This window comes from Schistocerca nitens, chromosome 12 (genome assembly GCF_023898315.1).
Source record: "Schistocerca nitens isolate TAMUIC-IGC-003100 chromosome 12, iqSchNite1.1, whole genome shotgun sequence".
Lineage (NCBI taxonomy): Eukaryota > Metazoa > Arthropoda > Insecta > Orthoptera > Acrididae > Schistocerca > Schistocerca nitens.
This window is the reverse complement of record NC_064625.1, coordinates 121,942,878-121,961,745: the sequence shown is the minus strand read 5'-3', so window position 1 is coordinate 121,961,745 and position 18,868 is coordinate 121,942,878. Positions and strand designations below refer to the sequence as shown.

Genomic DNA, 18,868 nt, shown 5'->3' with positions numbered 1-18,868 from the left:
TTTTAGGCCTACTGCAGTTGATTTAGTTAATTTCATTCTACCATTGCTCCTACTTTCTTTTAGAAAAGTGCTTTTTTAGCCTGTGATTTAAGTTTTCTTTCCAATGCTTTCGCCTTCTTTTCTTTTGCACCTTTTTGTTCTTCCTTGAGGGCATTTTTACTGGAGTGTCTGTCACTATGGCAGAAACTCTTTTCCTTTTCCCTGCTCCCATACTTTTTCTGGGCTCTGCTTTCTCAAAAGGTCTGACCTCTTCTGGAGTTGGAAACGGTCTTACGTTTATCTCAGCTCGAGTTGATGGACTGTTTTCAGTGTTTGGGTCTGGCCTATCCGAGGTGTAGAAAGGCATAAAATCACTGTCAGTAAAAATATTTTTGTTAAAGGGATTGATCCCAGTTACCTTAAATCCGCTGGTTATGTTATTGGGAGTGGCAGCATCTGGAAGTGCTATTCGCACTATAGACGGGATGTCGTGAATAGTCATAGGCCGTTTATTATTGGTAACCCATGCATCACATGCTGAGTTCACGAACTTTTTAAAAGGCCCATAAACACTTCTGTCTAAAGGCTGCAGCTTGTGGCTACAATGCGCCAGAAAAGATAGAAAGGTGATTCCATTATCTTTACAATAATCAAGAACTTCAGAGTCGAGATGTGAACTGTGATTATCAATCAAAACCAAGCAAGGGCGTTCTTTTGAGCAGCGAGCGTGTAGGACAAAATGTTTCATATATTTTGCAAAGTTTGTCTCTGTCATCCATCCCGAAGGATGAGCTGCTCCATCACACCCAATTGGGCCGTCAAGGATAAAATGAGGCTTGAAGTCGACCCTCGGGAAGATGAAGAATGGAGGCACACTATTACCCAACGCACTAACTGCAAAAGCGATCGTAACAAGTGACCCTCTCTCAGTCGATGTCACTCGCCCTATTTGGCGAAAACCTCTTCGAGCGCCTACACGATCGGGTCGCTGGAAGGTAGTTACTCCAGTTTCGTCAATGTTCCAGATGTCCGCAGGGGTCACTTTTAATCTTTTTAAAACTATGTCGAGATTAGTGAAGAACAGTTCTACATTACGCTTGTTGAAACTGGTGACCTGGGCTAAACTAGTTGCTTGAGGAGTCCGAATGGAGAGTTGAGGGTGCCTCTTCAAGAATCCTGTGAACCAATCACTTCCCGCCATTTCGGTCTCGGTCCATGTTTGGGGTATTTCATTATTGCATGCAATAGCATATCTATACGCAAACCGCCTGACTTCTTTCGGGGGAAGACCATAATATATGTCACTTGCCTTCATGAGGTATTGTTCAAGAATATCTTCTTGTTCGGAATTAAATATCTGAAAATAAACAACTCTAGTTAAGTTACCCATAGAGGCACAGTTTTTCTTTTCATGTGTGTGTGTATATATGTGAGTGTGTGTGTGTTTGTGTGTGAGAGAGAGATAGAGAGAGACAAATCGGTAGACCTACAGTGCACAAGACGACGTAGAGATACGACACAATAACAATGGCAGGGATAGAGAAAAAAAAACATTAGGAATTGAAAAATAGCTTTGCAAATAAAAATAATTTTAGTTAACAACATTTCATACCTGAAATCTTTTATCATAGCGAAATTTATCCCAAGGCTTCTTCTTGTCATTAACTATTTGTAGGACCCCTTCAGGCTGAGGGTTTTGGTCCATTGGTATGGGTTGAGGTTCAGTTTCAGTTTCCTGAAGTTCAATTGACTGTGTAGGCTGACATGAGGTCTGTTTGTACTTAGCACAGTACCTCCCCAAAGTTTTTCTTGGAATCCCAAATACCTCGCTAGTAGCCCTCACAGATCTTCCCTTTTATTTTACTTCTAAAACTGCTTTTAGCATCGTATCTTCAGAAATCATTCCTCTTTCACTTTTTCTTTTATAATTTCGCACCATTTTTATGTTCCTATTGATAAAACAAATTGTTTAAGCTAAGACGGTAACTCTAATGTTCTAAAAACAAAGAAAAGAACCAGATTCTGATTACTCAGATCGCTATTTAAGATTATAGCAAAATTTACAGGTTGGTGTTTTCTTTTTAAAACGCTTTTTATCTCGTGAATATGACGATCTTTTGACCTCTGAAACGTATCAAAATATGTTTAACTTCGAAATTTATGTTAATAATTTCATAAACTCGACGAATTATAAAGAAATAATAAATCTTTCATCGAGTTAATTGAAATATATAGGACGGGGCAGGTTGGCCCAGATGGCCGTTGTACCCCATCGTCTCTGGGCCAACCTGCCCTATCGCCATGTTTACAATAAATTCTATTCGTCACAAAACCCACTAAAGCAATTTAGATTGTATGCCATATAGAAATAATACTTGAACTACGACGTTTAATTATACTGCTCACCTCTTGCGCCTAAAGTAAGCAAACTTTACGTAACACACATTTAACCGACGAGTAAAATTTTACTCACACACGCACAAAAACAGTTAATCAACACAACTTGTACAAAACTGCTCCGCCGGCCACATTGCTCCTGTAGAGGGAGCGGTACAGTGCTACCAACCTGCTGATTGATTCCCAGCACGATCTAGCGTCTATTGTATGAACTAACTCAACTGGGCCATCCTGCCCCTATGGCCAAGATGCCCCGGTCTCCCCTAACCGTATACCTCTGAGTGAGAGCCTTTCACTCGCGGTGTGGCGTTAAAGATATAAAGTGGAAGGAACCAAACTCAAAGAAGGAACGACCACACATCTCTGAGTGAACAGTAGATGAGGGAAACATTTGAAGTAGTTTTGCAGACGGGACTGAACCTGTTACAAACATCCTTTGTCTCAGACATCGTAGAGCCAGTATTCCGGAACTTCGATTGTTATGTCACACAGCCCATCCCAGTATTCAGAATCTTGGATCCTCCCCCCCCCCCCCTTTATTCCAGACTGGATATCTTAAATCGCCATCTTATATTCTGATGCCATAGTGAGGCTGCACCAGCTTTGGTTGTGAAGTCATATTGTTTATGACTTCACAACCCAAGCTGGTGCAGCCTCACTATGGCATCAGAATACAAGATGGCGATTCAAGATATGCAGTCTGGAATAAAGGTGGAGGGGGGGTGGAGATCCAAGATTCTGAATACTGGGATGGGCTGTGTGAAATAACAATCGAAGTTCCGGAATACTGGCTCTACGATGTCTGAGACAAAGGATGTAGGTCAGCCGTGTAGTGCCGGCCACATTTTATCTAGTTAGGCTATCTTGTATCACGATCTTTTATTCTGATTTGTTAGCGGCTTGTAAAAGGTAGGTAAATAGGCCTGTAATCCTCGAAGTTCATGTTGTGACCTTTTATTGAAAAGGAACGTGACTTCCGCGTTTTTCCATGACTGGAATTTTCCCTTCCTCGAGACAATTATTTCACAGAATTAGAAGTGCTCCTTCACGTGTGTCTCCTTCGATTTTAAGCATACCGCTCTTGATCTAATTTTCTCATGGCGCACTGCACTTGAAAATGTCGGTTCTAAAAAACGGTAAGGGTCGAGATGGATGTGTTGACAAACGGCGCAGTAAGTCCTCGGTAAAACCTGATCAATAAAAAATTTCAAGTACGTATTGTGATCTTTTTATTCATATTACGTCACTGTTTCCACATACTTCTACAGTACAGACATATTTTTAAAATAGCAAATTCAATACAAAATTTTATTTTTAGGAATACGTCTGAGGATACTTAATATTGTGTACTTGAAAGACTGGGTGCACTTGACATGGATTAGCATTGATTCACCACTTATTACCTCTTGAGCATTAACGAACCCTATTGTCAAACTGCACAACAATAAAAATTTAAAAGTTCCAAATACTTTATATTTAGAGTACTAAGAGATACATCACCAATTTTTGCAATAATAAAGTGTAAGAACCTCAAAAATTAATCTATGATTCAGCAAAATATATTAATTTTGTTGTCGCCTTACTGCAATACATAAACAGTGTTAAGGATGTCCCTTAACATCGCTACCATCGCACTGCCAGGTAAGTTCACGTAAACCATGGTAAGGGGCACAACATCATTTACTCCCTTAAATAATAATTCACGTTTTCATTATTAGCAATAACGTATCCAGCGAAAAGCGTTCAGGAACATATTCAAGATCTATATCGAAGTCGTAGTTATCCGTATCCTCCTCGAATTTGTACAAATCGTCCCTGAAAGTCGTTTCCCTGCCACTAAGACTGCAACGTTAAAGTGCAGCCATGTTTTTGGCACTTAAACTCTGTTCACACGCACACATCCTGACGAAGTTGCCGTTAGGAAGAATCTGAAATCAGTTAGTTCTACCATTTCTCGGTTTATAGTGGAACTACTGACTGTTACGAATAAAGCGCATCAACAACCATCGTTTACACGCAATTAAGGTCTTATTATTAAAAGACTTTAGCGCTCAGTTAAACAGAACTGCCGCAACCTTTGATGCATTTTAGTATCGCAGCTTGCTCAACAGTGAGAAATTCGGTTACGTTTCTCTTATTCAAACGCACTTTGATGTCGGATGCCATTTTGGAACTCTTCCGTGCTAGCCGCGTAGGGTAGCCGAGAGGTCTTAGGCGCCTTGTCACGGTCCGCGCAGCCTCCCCCCCCCCCCCCGCCTCCACCCCCCCACCCCTCTGGACGATCGAGTCCTCCCTCGGGCATGGGTGTGTGTGTTAGCGTAAGTTAGATTAAGTAGTGTGTAAGCTTAGGGACCGACGACCTCAGCAGTTTGGTACCATAAGACTTTACCAAAAATTTCCAAATTTTTCTTCCTTGCTGCGGCATTCATTCGTAAAACAACGAAACCCACTGGACATCAGCGGGAAGATAAAAATGTTATTACAACAACATCTGGCTCGAATAGTAGAAGTCAAAACTGAAGACATGAGGCAGTAGTTTCGGAATGACGCCGATAGGATGGTGGGGACAGGTTGGAGCAGGCAACACTGGTGACCTTTGTCCCTTCGTGTTCCTTTTTGCTGCGCATTGTATGGCTTCGCTTCATGTTCAAAGATGTTGCGTGCATTGAAATTGTGATTAAGCAAATATCCGTTGCACGTTGCATCGTTGAGAAGTTCCACGCACTCACTTTATTAGCAATCACACACAGTGTGTCCATAATTAATGCCCCAGTTTCAAAACGCTGTAGAAAGACGACCACTGATCAGAATGATGGTAAATTTAAACAGCATCTTATCGACGCAGGGGGAAACATTGTCGAACAAAAAGAGAAAAAGATTGACGAAAATTTGTCCAATAGATGGCGCTTTAAGCTTCACAATATGCACAGCAACAAACGCACGGCACACAGCTGTTCCTCAGTTTACGTCCGAGGCATCCAATATGTTTGTCTGGATGAAGGATCGTGCGCCAGTATCCCTGCAGAAGTTCCGGGCACTGAAGGGTATGAAAAAGGGCATTTGTCCGATGTCTGCTAAGCACTCCGTCTTCAGGCCACAAGTGGCCCATCGGGACCATCCGACCGCCGTGTCATCCTCATTGAGGATGCGGATAGGAGGGGCGTGTGGTCAGCACACCGCTCTCCCGGTCATTATGATGGTTTTCTTTGATCGGAGCCGCTACTATTCGGTCGAGTAGCTCCTCAATTGGCATCACGAGGCTGAGTGCACCCCGAAAAATGGCAACAGCACATGGCGGCTGGATGGTCACCCATCCAAGTGCCGGCCAGGCCCGACAGCGCTTAACTTCGGTGATCTCACAGGAACCGGTGTATCCACTGCGGCAAGGCCGTTGCCCGATGTCTGCTAAGGGTCAGCAGAAAATGATTACAAAATTGGAAACGACAGATTTTTTTTTGAAGTGCAGTGTTGCAGAGGGAGGAAAGCATTTGATCCGACATCCGTTTATGGCCACAACATTGTAGGACTGGTGTGGTGTGCGAGCATCTAGTACACTGGGAATTGTTCAAGCATTGGACATGCTTGCGAGCATGGTCCAGAAAATGCTACGAGACATCCTGCATTGCTATCCACACAAATTCACCCACGTTCAGGGTTACTTTCTTCCTGACCTGCCAGCAGGACAAACGTTCGCTCTGGAATTTCTTGCTCAGATGTAAGTGGACAATGAGTCGTCTCGAACATTCTGTGGAAAGACGAAGCCTGAGCCGTGTGTGGCTCGTGTTCCCGCCATCATTTATTTTTCACCCTGTTTTTAGCGTACTTCCACCTCACTGCGTTAATTTAAATTACTACTGTCACTGAGCTGCTGCTTTGCCTGACCGTGAGCGGAGCTAAAGTGCGCGTCATTTATGTTGGCGGCCGAGTTCAGGTTCGTCCTGTGCATCCGACGTCACAAAACACAGTCAGCCAATGAACAGAGAACGACGTTGCCAGATCTCGACTGCAGAGCAGAGCACGACGAGTGTCTTCAGTTTTAGAAATGTTCAGTCATAAATAAAGTAATAGAACGAAAGCAATGTCTTGATAGCAGACTTTATTTTATAGAAAGTTTGAAAAAGCATTCTTTATACCAATTGCTCCATATTCTATTAATTAATTAAACCAAACAAGCAATAAGACTCCTAATTCAGGCGATAGCAAGGAAAGGTCTCTGTATCAATCTCACGAACAGCTTTTTTGCAATAAAGAACAGCGGTAATTGTTTATTTCCTATTGTACTTCGACGAAGTGTCAGTAATTCATAGTCATACCAACAGTGCTTGTCAGTATTTTGCGTGACCTGTTAGAGTTCTCATGGAGTTACGTTGTAGTACGAGCTATGTGAGCGTAACGGTTAAGGCGTTTGGTTCGTGAATGAAAGGTGAAGAGTTCAAACCTTGTGCAATGCATAAAATTTTCTTTATTTAAAAACAATATCGAAGCGTCTTACTTCACGAATTTTATTCGTTTGAATGCAATTTTTTTTAAATTTGTAGTGCTTTGTCTCTCCATTAACCCTTTCGCTGCTGAAGACACGTGCTCCCCGCATTCCGCGCTGTGCGCCATTTTGTCATGTACCTATGTGGTACTTAAATTAAATAAGATATTGTTATACAGTAAATTTTATATGAAATTTAGGTATCTTGTCTACGTTTCATTCTCAACATTGTGGCAACTAAAATCGACCATACGGAAAGTACACGCTATGGACTTTTACCTCTGCAAACTCTTCAAAATTTCGTGCAATGGTTTACTACATTTAATGCTGCACAATAACTGGGTTGAACATCGAAACAAAATTAAGTCATTTATGGGGGGAAGGTATCAGTCAAGAAGATGTGTAAAAATCTAATTTTTGGGTCAAATAGTTTTTGTGGAATCGAAATGATAAGAGTGTCAAAGCAGTCGGAACACCATGTGTCAGCACAGGCGAGCAGTGCAGTGACAAAATCGCGCACAGCGCGGAATGCGGGGAGCACGTCTCTGTAGCAGCGAAAGGGTTAATGCGGCCGTGGTGGCTTTACTTTATGAACTGCGCGCTCCCCCCTAAACGAAAGCTTGCGAACTATGCTATACTAGGGCGCTGCTTCTCTTGGCGTGTGCGTCGGGTGCAACTGGCAACGCAGCAATCTCCCGCGTCTGGGCGGGCATGCGCGAGCCGCCAAGATAAAAGAATTGAACTATTGTAGCGTGTATCGATATATCCCCTCTCGTAGTATCTTTGCTCGGCTGCTATTACTTCCCAGTTGTCACCTGCCGTGGATCGCCTGTATTCCCACGTCCCACCAGCTCTCCATCTCTCCACTCTCCATACCCTCGCCCAAGGTGACTTCCACCAACTTCCGCTCCCTGATGATGCCCTCATCCCCACCATTTACCCCTCCTACCAACTTTGATCCTCCCCTTCCACACCTTGTGTTTTTTCCTTAGGGCACCCTGTCTCCCTTCTCTCCCTCCTGCCTTCCTCCCTCCCTCGTCCTCCCTGGGCTTCCCCTACCCCCCATACCTTCTTTCCCCCCCTCCCATCTCCTCTGCGACTGGCATCTACACCATCCTCTCTCCCTCCACCCCCACCTTTACCCCATTTGGCAGGTCCGCGGACTCGTACACGTCAAGTGAACATTCGCGTGCCGGAGATCATCGCATCAGTTCTCTGTGTGTGCCGTCGTGTTAGTGCTTCAGTGTTTTCACCGCCCACGCTCCATCATTCACGTGTGTCATTTCAGTCATCAGTGTTTGTGTACAAGTGCTGAACTTTTTTTTTTAGACTACTAGCCATTAAAAATGCTACACCACGAAGATGACGTGCTACAGACGCGAAATTTAACCGACGGGAAGAAGATGCTGTGATATGCAAATGATTAGCTTATCATAGCATTCACACAAGGTTGGCGCCGGTGGTGATACCTACAACGTGCTGACTTGAGCAAAGTTTCCAACCGATTTCTCATACACAAACAGCAGTTGACCGGCGTTGCTTGGTGAAACGTTGTTGTGATGCCTCGTGTAAGGAGGAGAAATGCGTACCATCATGTATCCGACTTTGATAAAGGTCGAATTGTAGCCTATCGCGATTGCGCTTTATCATATCGCGACATTGCTGCTCGCGTTGGTCGAGATCCAATGACTGTTAGCAGAATATGGAATCGGTGGGTTCAGGAGGGTAATACGGAACGCCGTGCTGGATCCCAATGACCTCGTATCACTAGCAGTCGAGATAACAGGCATATTATCCGCATGGCTGTAACGGATCGTGCAGCCACGTCTCGGCTTCTGAGTCAACAAATGGGGACGTTTGCAAGACAACAACCATCTGCACGAAAAGTTCTACGACGTTTGCAGCAGCATGGACTATCAGTTCTGAGACCGTGGCTTCGGTTACCCTTGGCGCTAAATCACAGACAGGAGCGCCTGCGATGGTATACTCAACGACGAACGTGGGTGCACGAATGGTATATCGTCATTTTTTAGGATGAATCCAGGTTCTTTTTACAGCATCACAATGGTGGCATCCGTGTTTGGCGACATCGCAGTGAACGCACATTGGAAGTGTGTACTCGTCATCATCATACTGGCGTATCACCCGGCGTGATGGTATGGGGTGCCATTGGTTACACGTCTCGGTCACCCCTTGTTCGCATTGACGGCACTTTGAACAGTGGACGTTACTTTCAGATGTGTTACGACCCGTGGCTCTACTGAAACGTCCCCTTAGAAAAATTATACATGACTGTGCTTAAACTGACACACAATATTTTTAGCGCAACGCAATCTGACTTTCAGTAATCCCTACAAAAGAATGGCCCTGACTAACATTAACCTATACCTTCCACAAATCACTTACCTCACCAAAAATCTTCGTTACTCGAACTACTGCAATACAGCGAGCGCCACTACTGCCAGCTAAATAAAAGATTCAAACTACGGAAGTCACTAACTACTGATAGGCATAGTTAGCAAATCAAAGATTTTGATAGAGAACAAACAATGTATTTACCTTAATAGTGTTCAAAAGTCATAATATATACAGCAGTTCATGACATCCAGTTTTACAAATTTTTAAACTCCGGCATTTCTCTCCCCACATCCACCACTGCTGGCGGCTCACCTCCAACTGCGCAACGCTACGCGCTGTTAACAGCCAACTGCCCAACACTACAATGGCCAACAACAATGCAAACCAGCCACAGATTGCACACAGCACAGGCAGTGATTTTCATACAGAGCGCTACGTGGCGTTACCAATATAAAAACCTAAACAGCCTACTTACACTAAACCTCCATTCGATCCCTGCGAAACCCTACATTTCAGCAGGATAATGCACGACCACATGTTGCAGGTCCTGTACGGGCCTTTCTGGATACAGAAAATGTTCGACTGTTGCACTGGCCAGCACATTCTCCAGATCTCTCACCAACTGAAAACGTGTCATCAATGGTGGCCGAGCAACTGGCTCGTCACAATACGCCAGTCACTACTCTCGGCGAACTGTGGTATCGTGTTGAAGCTGCATGGGCAGCTGTACCTGTACACGCCATCCAAGCTCTGTTTGACTCAATGCCCAGGCGTATCAAGGCCGTTATTACGGCCAAATGTGGTTGTTCTGGGTACTTATTTCTCAGGATCTATGCACCCAAATAGCGTGAAAATATGACATGTCTGTTCTAGTATAATACATTTGTGCAATGAATACCCGTTTATCATCTGCATTTCTTCTTGGTGTAGCAGTTTTAATGGCCAGTAGTGTATTTAGATGAACTGGAGACACGCATTGCTCATCGCATTCTGAACTTGCCACCCGAGACACTTCGATTTGTTGTGGAACGTGCTGTTATTCGGTTTCAACTTGTGGCACAAAACGCTGGACCAGGGTTCTGAACATGTCTTACGCAAATCTCACGGCAATTAGGAACCGTTGTCTTTTGGTTGTATGCTGATTTTGGCCCCGGAACAATTAAACCGTCGTCATTTTGATTTTTTTTTTTTTGCGGATTGGGGTCTCAAGACAATTAGAAACCGATTCTTCCCATCCGATGTGGCACTACCTGACGTTGTGGATGGGCTTACCCAACTAAGTGCCTCAGCTGTTGACTGCCGCCGGTCGGCGTGGCCGAGCAGTTCTAGGCGCTTCAGTCTGGAACCGCGCGATTGATACGGTCGCAGGTTCGAATCCTGCCTCGGGCATGGATGTGTGTGATGTCCTTAGGTTAGTTAGGTTTGAGTAGTTTTATGTTCTAGGGGACTGATGACCTCAGATGTTAAGTCCCATAGTGCTCAGAGACATTTTCAACCATTTTGTTGACTGCCGATCTTTTTCAGTCATCCACACTGAACAGTAGGAGAGGTATAACGTGCAACTTTAATCATAGCCGTTGTATTGCGATTCATGTCTTTTGTTGCCGAACCCATTTATGTAAAAACGTTTACAGTGCCATCTATTCGTAAAATTTTCGATGACTTTTTTTAGTGACGTTTCGTCTGTGTCGTAATATGCTGTTCAAATTTGACGTCATTTTCAGCAGTGGCTCTCTTTCTATAGCGATTCCAAACTCCAACCGTAATTATGGACAACCTGTACAACTGCTCACTCGAAGAAAGATACGTACCTAAAGACTGGAAAGTAGGACGGGAGAAATGGAAGTATTCCGCGGTATTATTGAGGCAAATCACTGATGTCGATTTGTACTACGATTTTGGAACGTACACTGTACTCAAACATTTTCATAATGCTTGAGCACAGTATATGTAGGGAAAAAAAGATCTACTGACACATAACCGGCATTCATTCCAAATATGTCGTTCTAGTCGAATGCAACTGGCTCTTTTTTCCCAAAAAGCAATGAGTGCTGTCGTCAGGGGATCTCAAATTGACTCCATATTTCCAGATTTCCAGAAAGCTTTTTGGCTTCTTTTCTCACAAGCAGCTTCTAATCCAATTAAGTGCCTGTTGAATATCGTCTCAGTTGTAATGTTAGAGCCGTGATTTCCTCTTAGAAAGATGGCAATAACTGACGGGAAGTCGTTTAGTGAAGCCGAAATTATATTAGGTTCTCTGCTGTTCTCAATCTATATAAACGATTCAGAAGATAGTCTGAGCTACACTCTTAAACTGTTTGCAGATGACTCTGTCGTTTACGCCTAGTAAAATTTATCACAAGACCAAAGCCATCTGTAAAATGTTTAGACAAGATACGAGGGTTGGAACTTCAATAGTGGCAGCTACTGATTCACAACCGATACAAGAGTTACATGTTTGCACCTGTTACTGTCCTTCACTAGCGTCGTGTAGAACCCGTTGCCAGCGATGTGGAAGGCGTAGTATACCGTTAGCAGAGCCTGTTCTGTTGATGGTGCGAATGGAGCGGTCTACTGCCTGTCGAATCTCTGGAACAGTTCTAAAGCGAATTCTGCGAAGTGGTTCCTTCATCTTCGGAATCAAATCAAAGTCACAAGGACTTAAGTCCTGGGAGTATGGTGGATGGTACAGTACGTCCCAGTCCCATCGATCGAACAGAGCAGCCACAGCTTGAGCTGTATGCTCCCGCGCATTGTCGCGATAAATGATGGGTGGGTTGCACAGAAAGTGTCGCCGCTTCTTTCGCAAAGCTGGTCGGATGGTGATGCTCCAAAAACTAACAGTTATACTGTGCATTGACGGTCTGCCGTGGAGGAACGTAATGCGTTAGGATGACACCATCACAGTCTACACGAGAATCACCATAACTTTAGACCGCTCCATTCGCACCATAAACAGAACAGGCTCTGCTAACGGTGTACTACGCCTTCCACATAGCTGGCAACGGGTTCCACACAACGCTGGTGACTACTTTGAAGGACAGTAACAGGTGCAAACATGTATCTCTTTTGTTTCGCTTACAATACACTTGTCCGTCCTCTGCCAGAGTATTGCTACGCCGTATGAGATCCTTATCAGAGATGATTGACAAAGGACATCGAAAAAGTTCAAAGAAGGGCAGCTCGTTTTGTATTGCCGCGAAATAGGGTAAAAATGATACGCGATTTTGGGTAGCAATTATTAAAACACAGACCTTTTTCGTTGCAGCGAGATGTTTTCCAGATATTTCAGTCACCATTTTCCTCCTCCGAATGCCAAAATATTTTACTGACTCCTACCTACATAGAGAGAAATGAACATCGCAAGAATAAGGGCTCGCATGTAAAGATTTCAAAAATGGTTCAAATGGCTCTGAGCACTATGGGACTTAACTTGTGAGGTCATCAGTTCCCTAGAACTTAGAACTACTTAAACCTAACTAACCTAAGGACATCACACATATCCATGCCCGAGGCAGGATTCGAACCTGCGACCGTAGCAGTCGCGCGGTTCCGGACTGCGCGCCTAGAACCACTAGACCACCGCGGCCGGCTGTAAAGATTTAAGCATTCTTTTTTTTTTTCAGGAAGTGTGCGTGGCAGAATGATTACTTATATGCTTGATAAACATAAACATGGTCCATAGGCTGTAATGCGGTATTTATTTAATCGTGCGATTCGCTAATTTCGACTGTCATTGTCAAGCACATTTGTAACATCTATATTCAATATCATGATTGTGATATTACGAATGTGCTCGACAATGACGCATAGTCGAAATTAGCTAATCGCACGATTAAAAAAAAACATAGCATTACAACCTACTACGGATCGTCTTTACATATGGAGGCCATGGATCCCCAGAACACACAATTTTAGTTACTTAGATGTCTTCGCGTTCTAATATTACGGTAGTTCTAGTCTGCTACAGCTCACCCATCCGCATTATCTTCATAAGATCATACTTGTAACTTCGTGCCAAATTATAGTCGTGTGCCGAACCGAGAGTCCACCTTGGAACCCAACGACGTCTCCAAGCGAAGTCAAAGTCAGTACAATAAACAAACCGTTGCTTACGTAGATAACTCTGTGAGCGTCTCACGCTATGAATGATAAGAAAAACGTGTCAGGTTGTTATCAGCGAATTATATATCGACTACACTTGACGCAGCTATTAGCTGCGTTCATGTGAATCTGGCCGATACCTCACGTGCCTCTAACTGCATCAGTTTGCAGATAACTCGTATATACGAGGTGCATTCAAGTTCTAACGCCTCCGTTACTTCTCGACGTAATCGCCCTGCAGACGTACACATTTTTCACAACGCTGACGCCATGATTCCATGGCAGCGGCGAAGGCTTCTTTAGGAGTCTGTTTTGACCACTGGAAAATCGCTGAGGCAAAAGCAGCACGGCTGGTGAATGTGCGGCCACGGAGAGTGTCTTTCATTGTTGGAAAAAGCCAAAAGTCACTAGGAGCCAGGTCAGGTGAGTAGGGAGCATGAGGAATCACTTCAAAGTTGTTATCACGAAGAAACTGTGGCGTAACGTTAGCTCGATGTGCGGGTGCGTTGTCTTGGTGAAACAGCACACGCACAGCCGTTCCCGGACGTTTTTGTTGCAGTGCAGGAAGGAATTTGTTCTTCAAAACATTTTCGTAGGATGCACCTGTTACCGTAGTGCCCTTTGGAACGCAATGGGTAAGGATTACGCCCTCGCTGTCCCAGAACATGGACGCCATCATTTTTTCAGCACTGGCGGTTACCCGAAATTTTGTTGGTGGCGTTGAATCTGTGTGCTTCCATTGAGGTGATTGGCGCTTTGTTTCTGGATTGAAAAATGGCATCCACGTCTCATCCATTGTGACAACCGACGAAAAGAAACTCCCATTCATGCTGTCGTTGTGCGTCAACATTGCTCGGCAACATGCCACACGGGCAGCCGTGTGGTCGTCCGTCAGCATTCGTGGCACCCACCTGGATGACACTTTTCGCATTTTGAGGTCGTCATGCAGGATTGTGTGCACAGAACCCACAGAAATGCAAACTCTGGAGGCGATCTGTTCAACAGTCATTCGGCGATCCCCCATAACAATTCTGTCCACTTTCTCGATCGTGTCGTCAGACCGGCTTGTGCGAGCCCGAGATTGTTTCGGTTTGTTGTCACACGATGTTCTGCCTTCATTAAACTGTCGCACCCACGAACGCACTTTCGACACATCCATAACTCCATCACCACATGTCTCCTTCAACTGTCGATGAATTTCAATTGGTTTCACACCACGCAAATTCAGAAAACGAATGATTGCACGCTGTTCAAGTAAGGAAAACGTCGCCATTTTAAGTATTTAAAACAGTTCTCATTCTCGCCGATGGCGGTAAAATTCCATCTGCCATATGGTGCTGCCATCTCTGGGACGTATTGACAATGAACGCGGCCTCATTTTAAAACAATGCGCATGTTTCTATCTCTTTCCAGTCTGAAGAAAAAAAATCGGAGGCCTTAGAACTTGAATGCACCTCGTAGTGCCGATAACTGAAAGCCACTTCAGTCGGGAATCAATGTTCGCTCTGCGAATTATTCCTAAGCACATACTCGCTCCCCTTTAGAAAGTTCTGGCGTTTATAATATTTTTTTTGCGACTCCTGCTGTTCTTACTACATAAGACAAACAGGACGTGCCTTTACAACCGAATATAAAGAACGCCTTTTAAGAAAAAATGGCATTAGCACCCACAATTCGTCTTTTTCCGACCATCTTCTGATTACAAGTCACGTGCCTACAGCTATTTACGATATCAACATTTTGCACAGCGAGAAGAAAGGGCGTAGATTAGATATACTTTAAGAATTAAACATCTTTCTCGAAATGATAGCCTCATTCTCAATGAGCAGCTTCAGTTGCGTAATAAAAATTTCTTCAGCTGTACAGAGCAGTTGAGATTTAATTTCAGTTCTCCTCGTGCAGTTACCGAAATGTTTTTTCTTTCATTTAAGTCAGCTCTTAATTTTTCATTTATTAAATGGTTTATTGGCTGTGTTTCATGTTGTATCGTTTTCTACAGGCTGTGTCATCAGCCCTTTTTGTATTTTCTGTAGCGATGCTTTTATACTTCAAACTGTACTTCTAAGCTCTGATGTAGACAAAACGTTACATTATCTGCCGCTGTTAAACAAAATATTGCCTTTTACATCATGTACTGAATGATGTTCATCATAATATTCATCCGTCTACATTTGAATGTTAAGTAGCCAAGTTGTACTTGCGGCTACTAGGTGGCACTTTCGGTGCAATGTTCACCTGCCCACAGTTGTTAACGCGGGCGCCTCAGTCTGAAGCAGGACACATGCGAGCAGCCAGTAGTGGCTCGCCTTCCACACATTTTACTTTAAATTGTGACTAAAGCTGTTCGCTTTATATTTATTTTATACGTGACGTGTAAGTACTGCTTCTTTTTATACTGTTAACCAGTTTTCAGTTTTCAAACTGTATTTCTATGCTTTTACATACGCAAAATGTTACCATGTCTGCTGTTGTCATATAAAACTTCGTGTATGAGTTAAAGTACTAAATACAGCTATATATTAAATGTTAACAAGGGAACCTCCCCATCGCACCCCCCTCAGACTTAGTTATAAGTTGGCACAGTGGATAGGCCTTGAAAAACTGAACACAGGTCACTCGAGAAAACACGAAGTTGTGTGGAACTATGAAAAAAATAAAATATACAAACTGAGTAGTCCATGCGCAAGATAAGCAACATCAAGGAGAACGTAGGCTCAGTAGCGCCGTGGTCCCGTGGTTAGCGTGAGCAGCTGCGGAACGGAAGGTCCTTGGTTCAAGACTTCCCTCGAGTGAAAATTTCTATTTTCTTTATTTTCGCAAAGTTATGATGTGTCCGTTCTATCATTGACGTCTCTGTTCATTGTAATAAGTTTAGTGTCTGTGTTTTGCGATCGCACCGCAAAACCGTGCGATTAGTAGACGAAAGGGCGTGCCTCTCCAATGGGAACCGAAAACATTTGATCGCAGGGTCATAGGTCAACCGATTTCTCCACAGGAAAACACGTCCGGTATATTCTATACAACACTGGTGACGGCATGTGCGTCACATGACAGGAATATGTTGTCGACCCACCTAACTTGTACACTTGGCGAATGGGTGAAAAGATTTTTCTACCTTGCCCGATTTAGGTTTTCTTGTGGATGTCATAATCACTCCCAAAAAAGTGATGGAAACATAAGAGTTTGTCACATAAACTGCAACAAATGAATCCAACAGTTTCACAGTCGCACAGTTTTCCCTGTGCTCTGTCAAAACATATGTTTTTAACGTTTTCAAATTTTTCCGTTTGAAGACTGTTAAATCCTGTATATGTCCAAGCATATCTGAACATGTCCTGGAATTTTTGAGAGCGAAGTTGATTATGTGTGAGTGCCTGAACTTTGATAATTGTCTGAAAATAAAAAATTAAACTTTTCACTCCAGGGAGGATTTCAACCAAGGACCTTTCGTTCCGCAGCTGCTCACGCTAACCACGCGACCACGGCGATACTGAGCCCGCATTCTCTTTGATGTTGCCTATGTTGCGCATGGACTACTCAGTTTGTACATTTTGCTTATTTTTTTCATAGTTCCACACAACTTCTTCCTGTTTTCTCGATTGATCTGTGTTCAGTTTTTCAAGGCCTATCCACTGTGCCAACTTATAACTAAGTCTGAGGGGGGTGCGATGGGGAGGTTCCCTTGTAAGTAGCCTACTTATATTTACGGCTACCAGATGGCACTCTTGGTGTCATGTTCACCTGCCCGCACTTGTTAACTCGGGCACCTCAGTCCGTTGCTACCTGTAGCTTTACAGATATAAGCAGCCCATAGTGGCTCGCTTTCATGCATTCTTTCTTTTTTTTTTAAAAAAAATTGTAACTAAAGCCCTTCTGGCCTGATATTTATTTTATACGTGACATGTAAGTACTCTCTCTGTCTTGTATTGTTAGTCAGTACTTACACTTTTATACAAAATATTTTCTTTTCCCATAAATTTGTAATTACGTTATAGGCCACTATAAAGATTTAAATCCTGATAAAAGGCACTCTTAGAAGTGTTGAAACCTGGTTAATAAGACTAAAAATTGTGACCGAGGGCTCATTTGTTTCAGCTTTAATATCAATCTGTGTTATTTGGCGTAAACAACTTCCTGAACTCTGACACACGTGGCTGGAGTGTTTTCAATTTTTTTATTTTCATTTAATTACCAGGTGCGAAAATTGCACCCAATCGCTGAGACAATGCATTGACGTGTATCTATTATAGTCTTCTACGCGGTATTGGTGGATCCAATTTTCTATTTCTTGTCTTCCGAGAATCATTTGACTGAGTACTAAACCAATGTTTGTTAACAAAGGTACGACCTTTTGGGATGTCAATCGAAATCTGTGACTGGTTTGAGGATTTTTAAGTAGGTGGGATGGAGCATGTTATCTCGGATGGAGAGTCGTGGACAGAAGTAGAAGTGATTTTAAGTAAAAGTGTTGCGTCCCTTCCTGTTCATATTACAGAATTGCTATATTTTATCTGCTCCTAAGTTGTGCCACTGCTATAGAATTCGTAGAAATGTTAGACATTTAGAGAGATCAGCGCGAACTGCGTGCAGCTTCGAGCCACATTGTCAACTGAGTTCTGTCTGTCGAGTGCTGATCGTCTGCAGACAACGTTGGTTTTGTTGAAGTTTTCATCTAACTTTTTGTGTACGTACCTAAAAGAGTTGGTACGTGTCAACGCAATGTTTTATTTATAGCTGAACGTAGGGGAAATGACCTTACTTTTCAGACAGTTATTAGTCTATATTCGTTGTTGTTCGTTTGTAGGAAACTGACAAAGCGAAAATGTTGACGTCGCCTATAATGTATCGATGTAGGTTTCCGATATTGGACCGGTAAAATTTAAGAAACTTGTTAGTATAGAGAGCTTTAAAAATTCGTTTAGCATTATTAGTGCAACATAATGTTTAGAAATGATGTGGTGAATTTTCTAATGCGTTTTTTATCCATCGTTATTAATTAAATAATTATTTTGCACTACAATATGGCAACAGAGGATGTCGTTATCAGGAGAAAGAAAACTGGCGTTCTACGGATCGGAGCGTGGAATGTCAGATCCCTTAATCGGGCAGGTAAGTTATAAAATTTGAAAAGGGAAATGGATAGGTTAAAGTTAGATATAGTGGGAATTAGTGAAGTTCGGTGGCAGGGGGAACAAGACTTCTGGTCAGGTGACCACAGGGTTATAAACACAAAGGCAAATAGGGGTAATGCAGGAGTAGGTTTAATAATGAATAGGAAAATAGGAACGCGGATAAGCTACTACAAACAGCTTAGTGAACGCATTATTGTGGCCAAGATAGATACGAAGCCCACGCCTACTACAGTAGTACAAGTTTATATGCCAACTAGCTCTGCAGATGACGAAGAAATTGAAGAAATGTATGATGAAATAAAAGAAATTATTCAGATAGTGAAGGGAGACGAAAATTTAATAGTCATGGGTGACTGGAATTCGAGTGTAGGAAAAGGGAGAGAAGGAAACGTAGTAGGTGAATATGGATTGGGGCTAA

At 43.1% G+C, this 18,868-nt stretch overlaps 1 protein-coding gene across 2 annotated transcripts in view; it reads left to right on the top strand.

The window, feature by feature from the left end:
* Positions 1 to 13,557: 13,557 nt before the first annotated feature.
* The window catches only part of LOC126215221 (uncharacterized), a 108,324-nt gene continuing 103,013 nt past the window's right edge, over positions 13,558 to 18,868 (top strand). Inside the window, exon 1 of one of the 2 annotated variants that reach the window (XM_049941885.1) lies at positions 13,558 to 13,741. In XM_049941885.1, the coding sequence (XP_049797842.1) occupies positions 13,597 to 13,741 (145 nt within the window). In that variant the 5' untranslated portion in view covers positions 13,558 to 13,596. Of the gene's footprint in view, positions 13,742 to 16,831; positions 16,863 to 18,868 lie in introns of those variants that run through there. The other variant, XM_049941887.1, reaches the window with a different exon arrangement.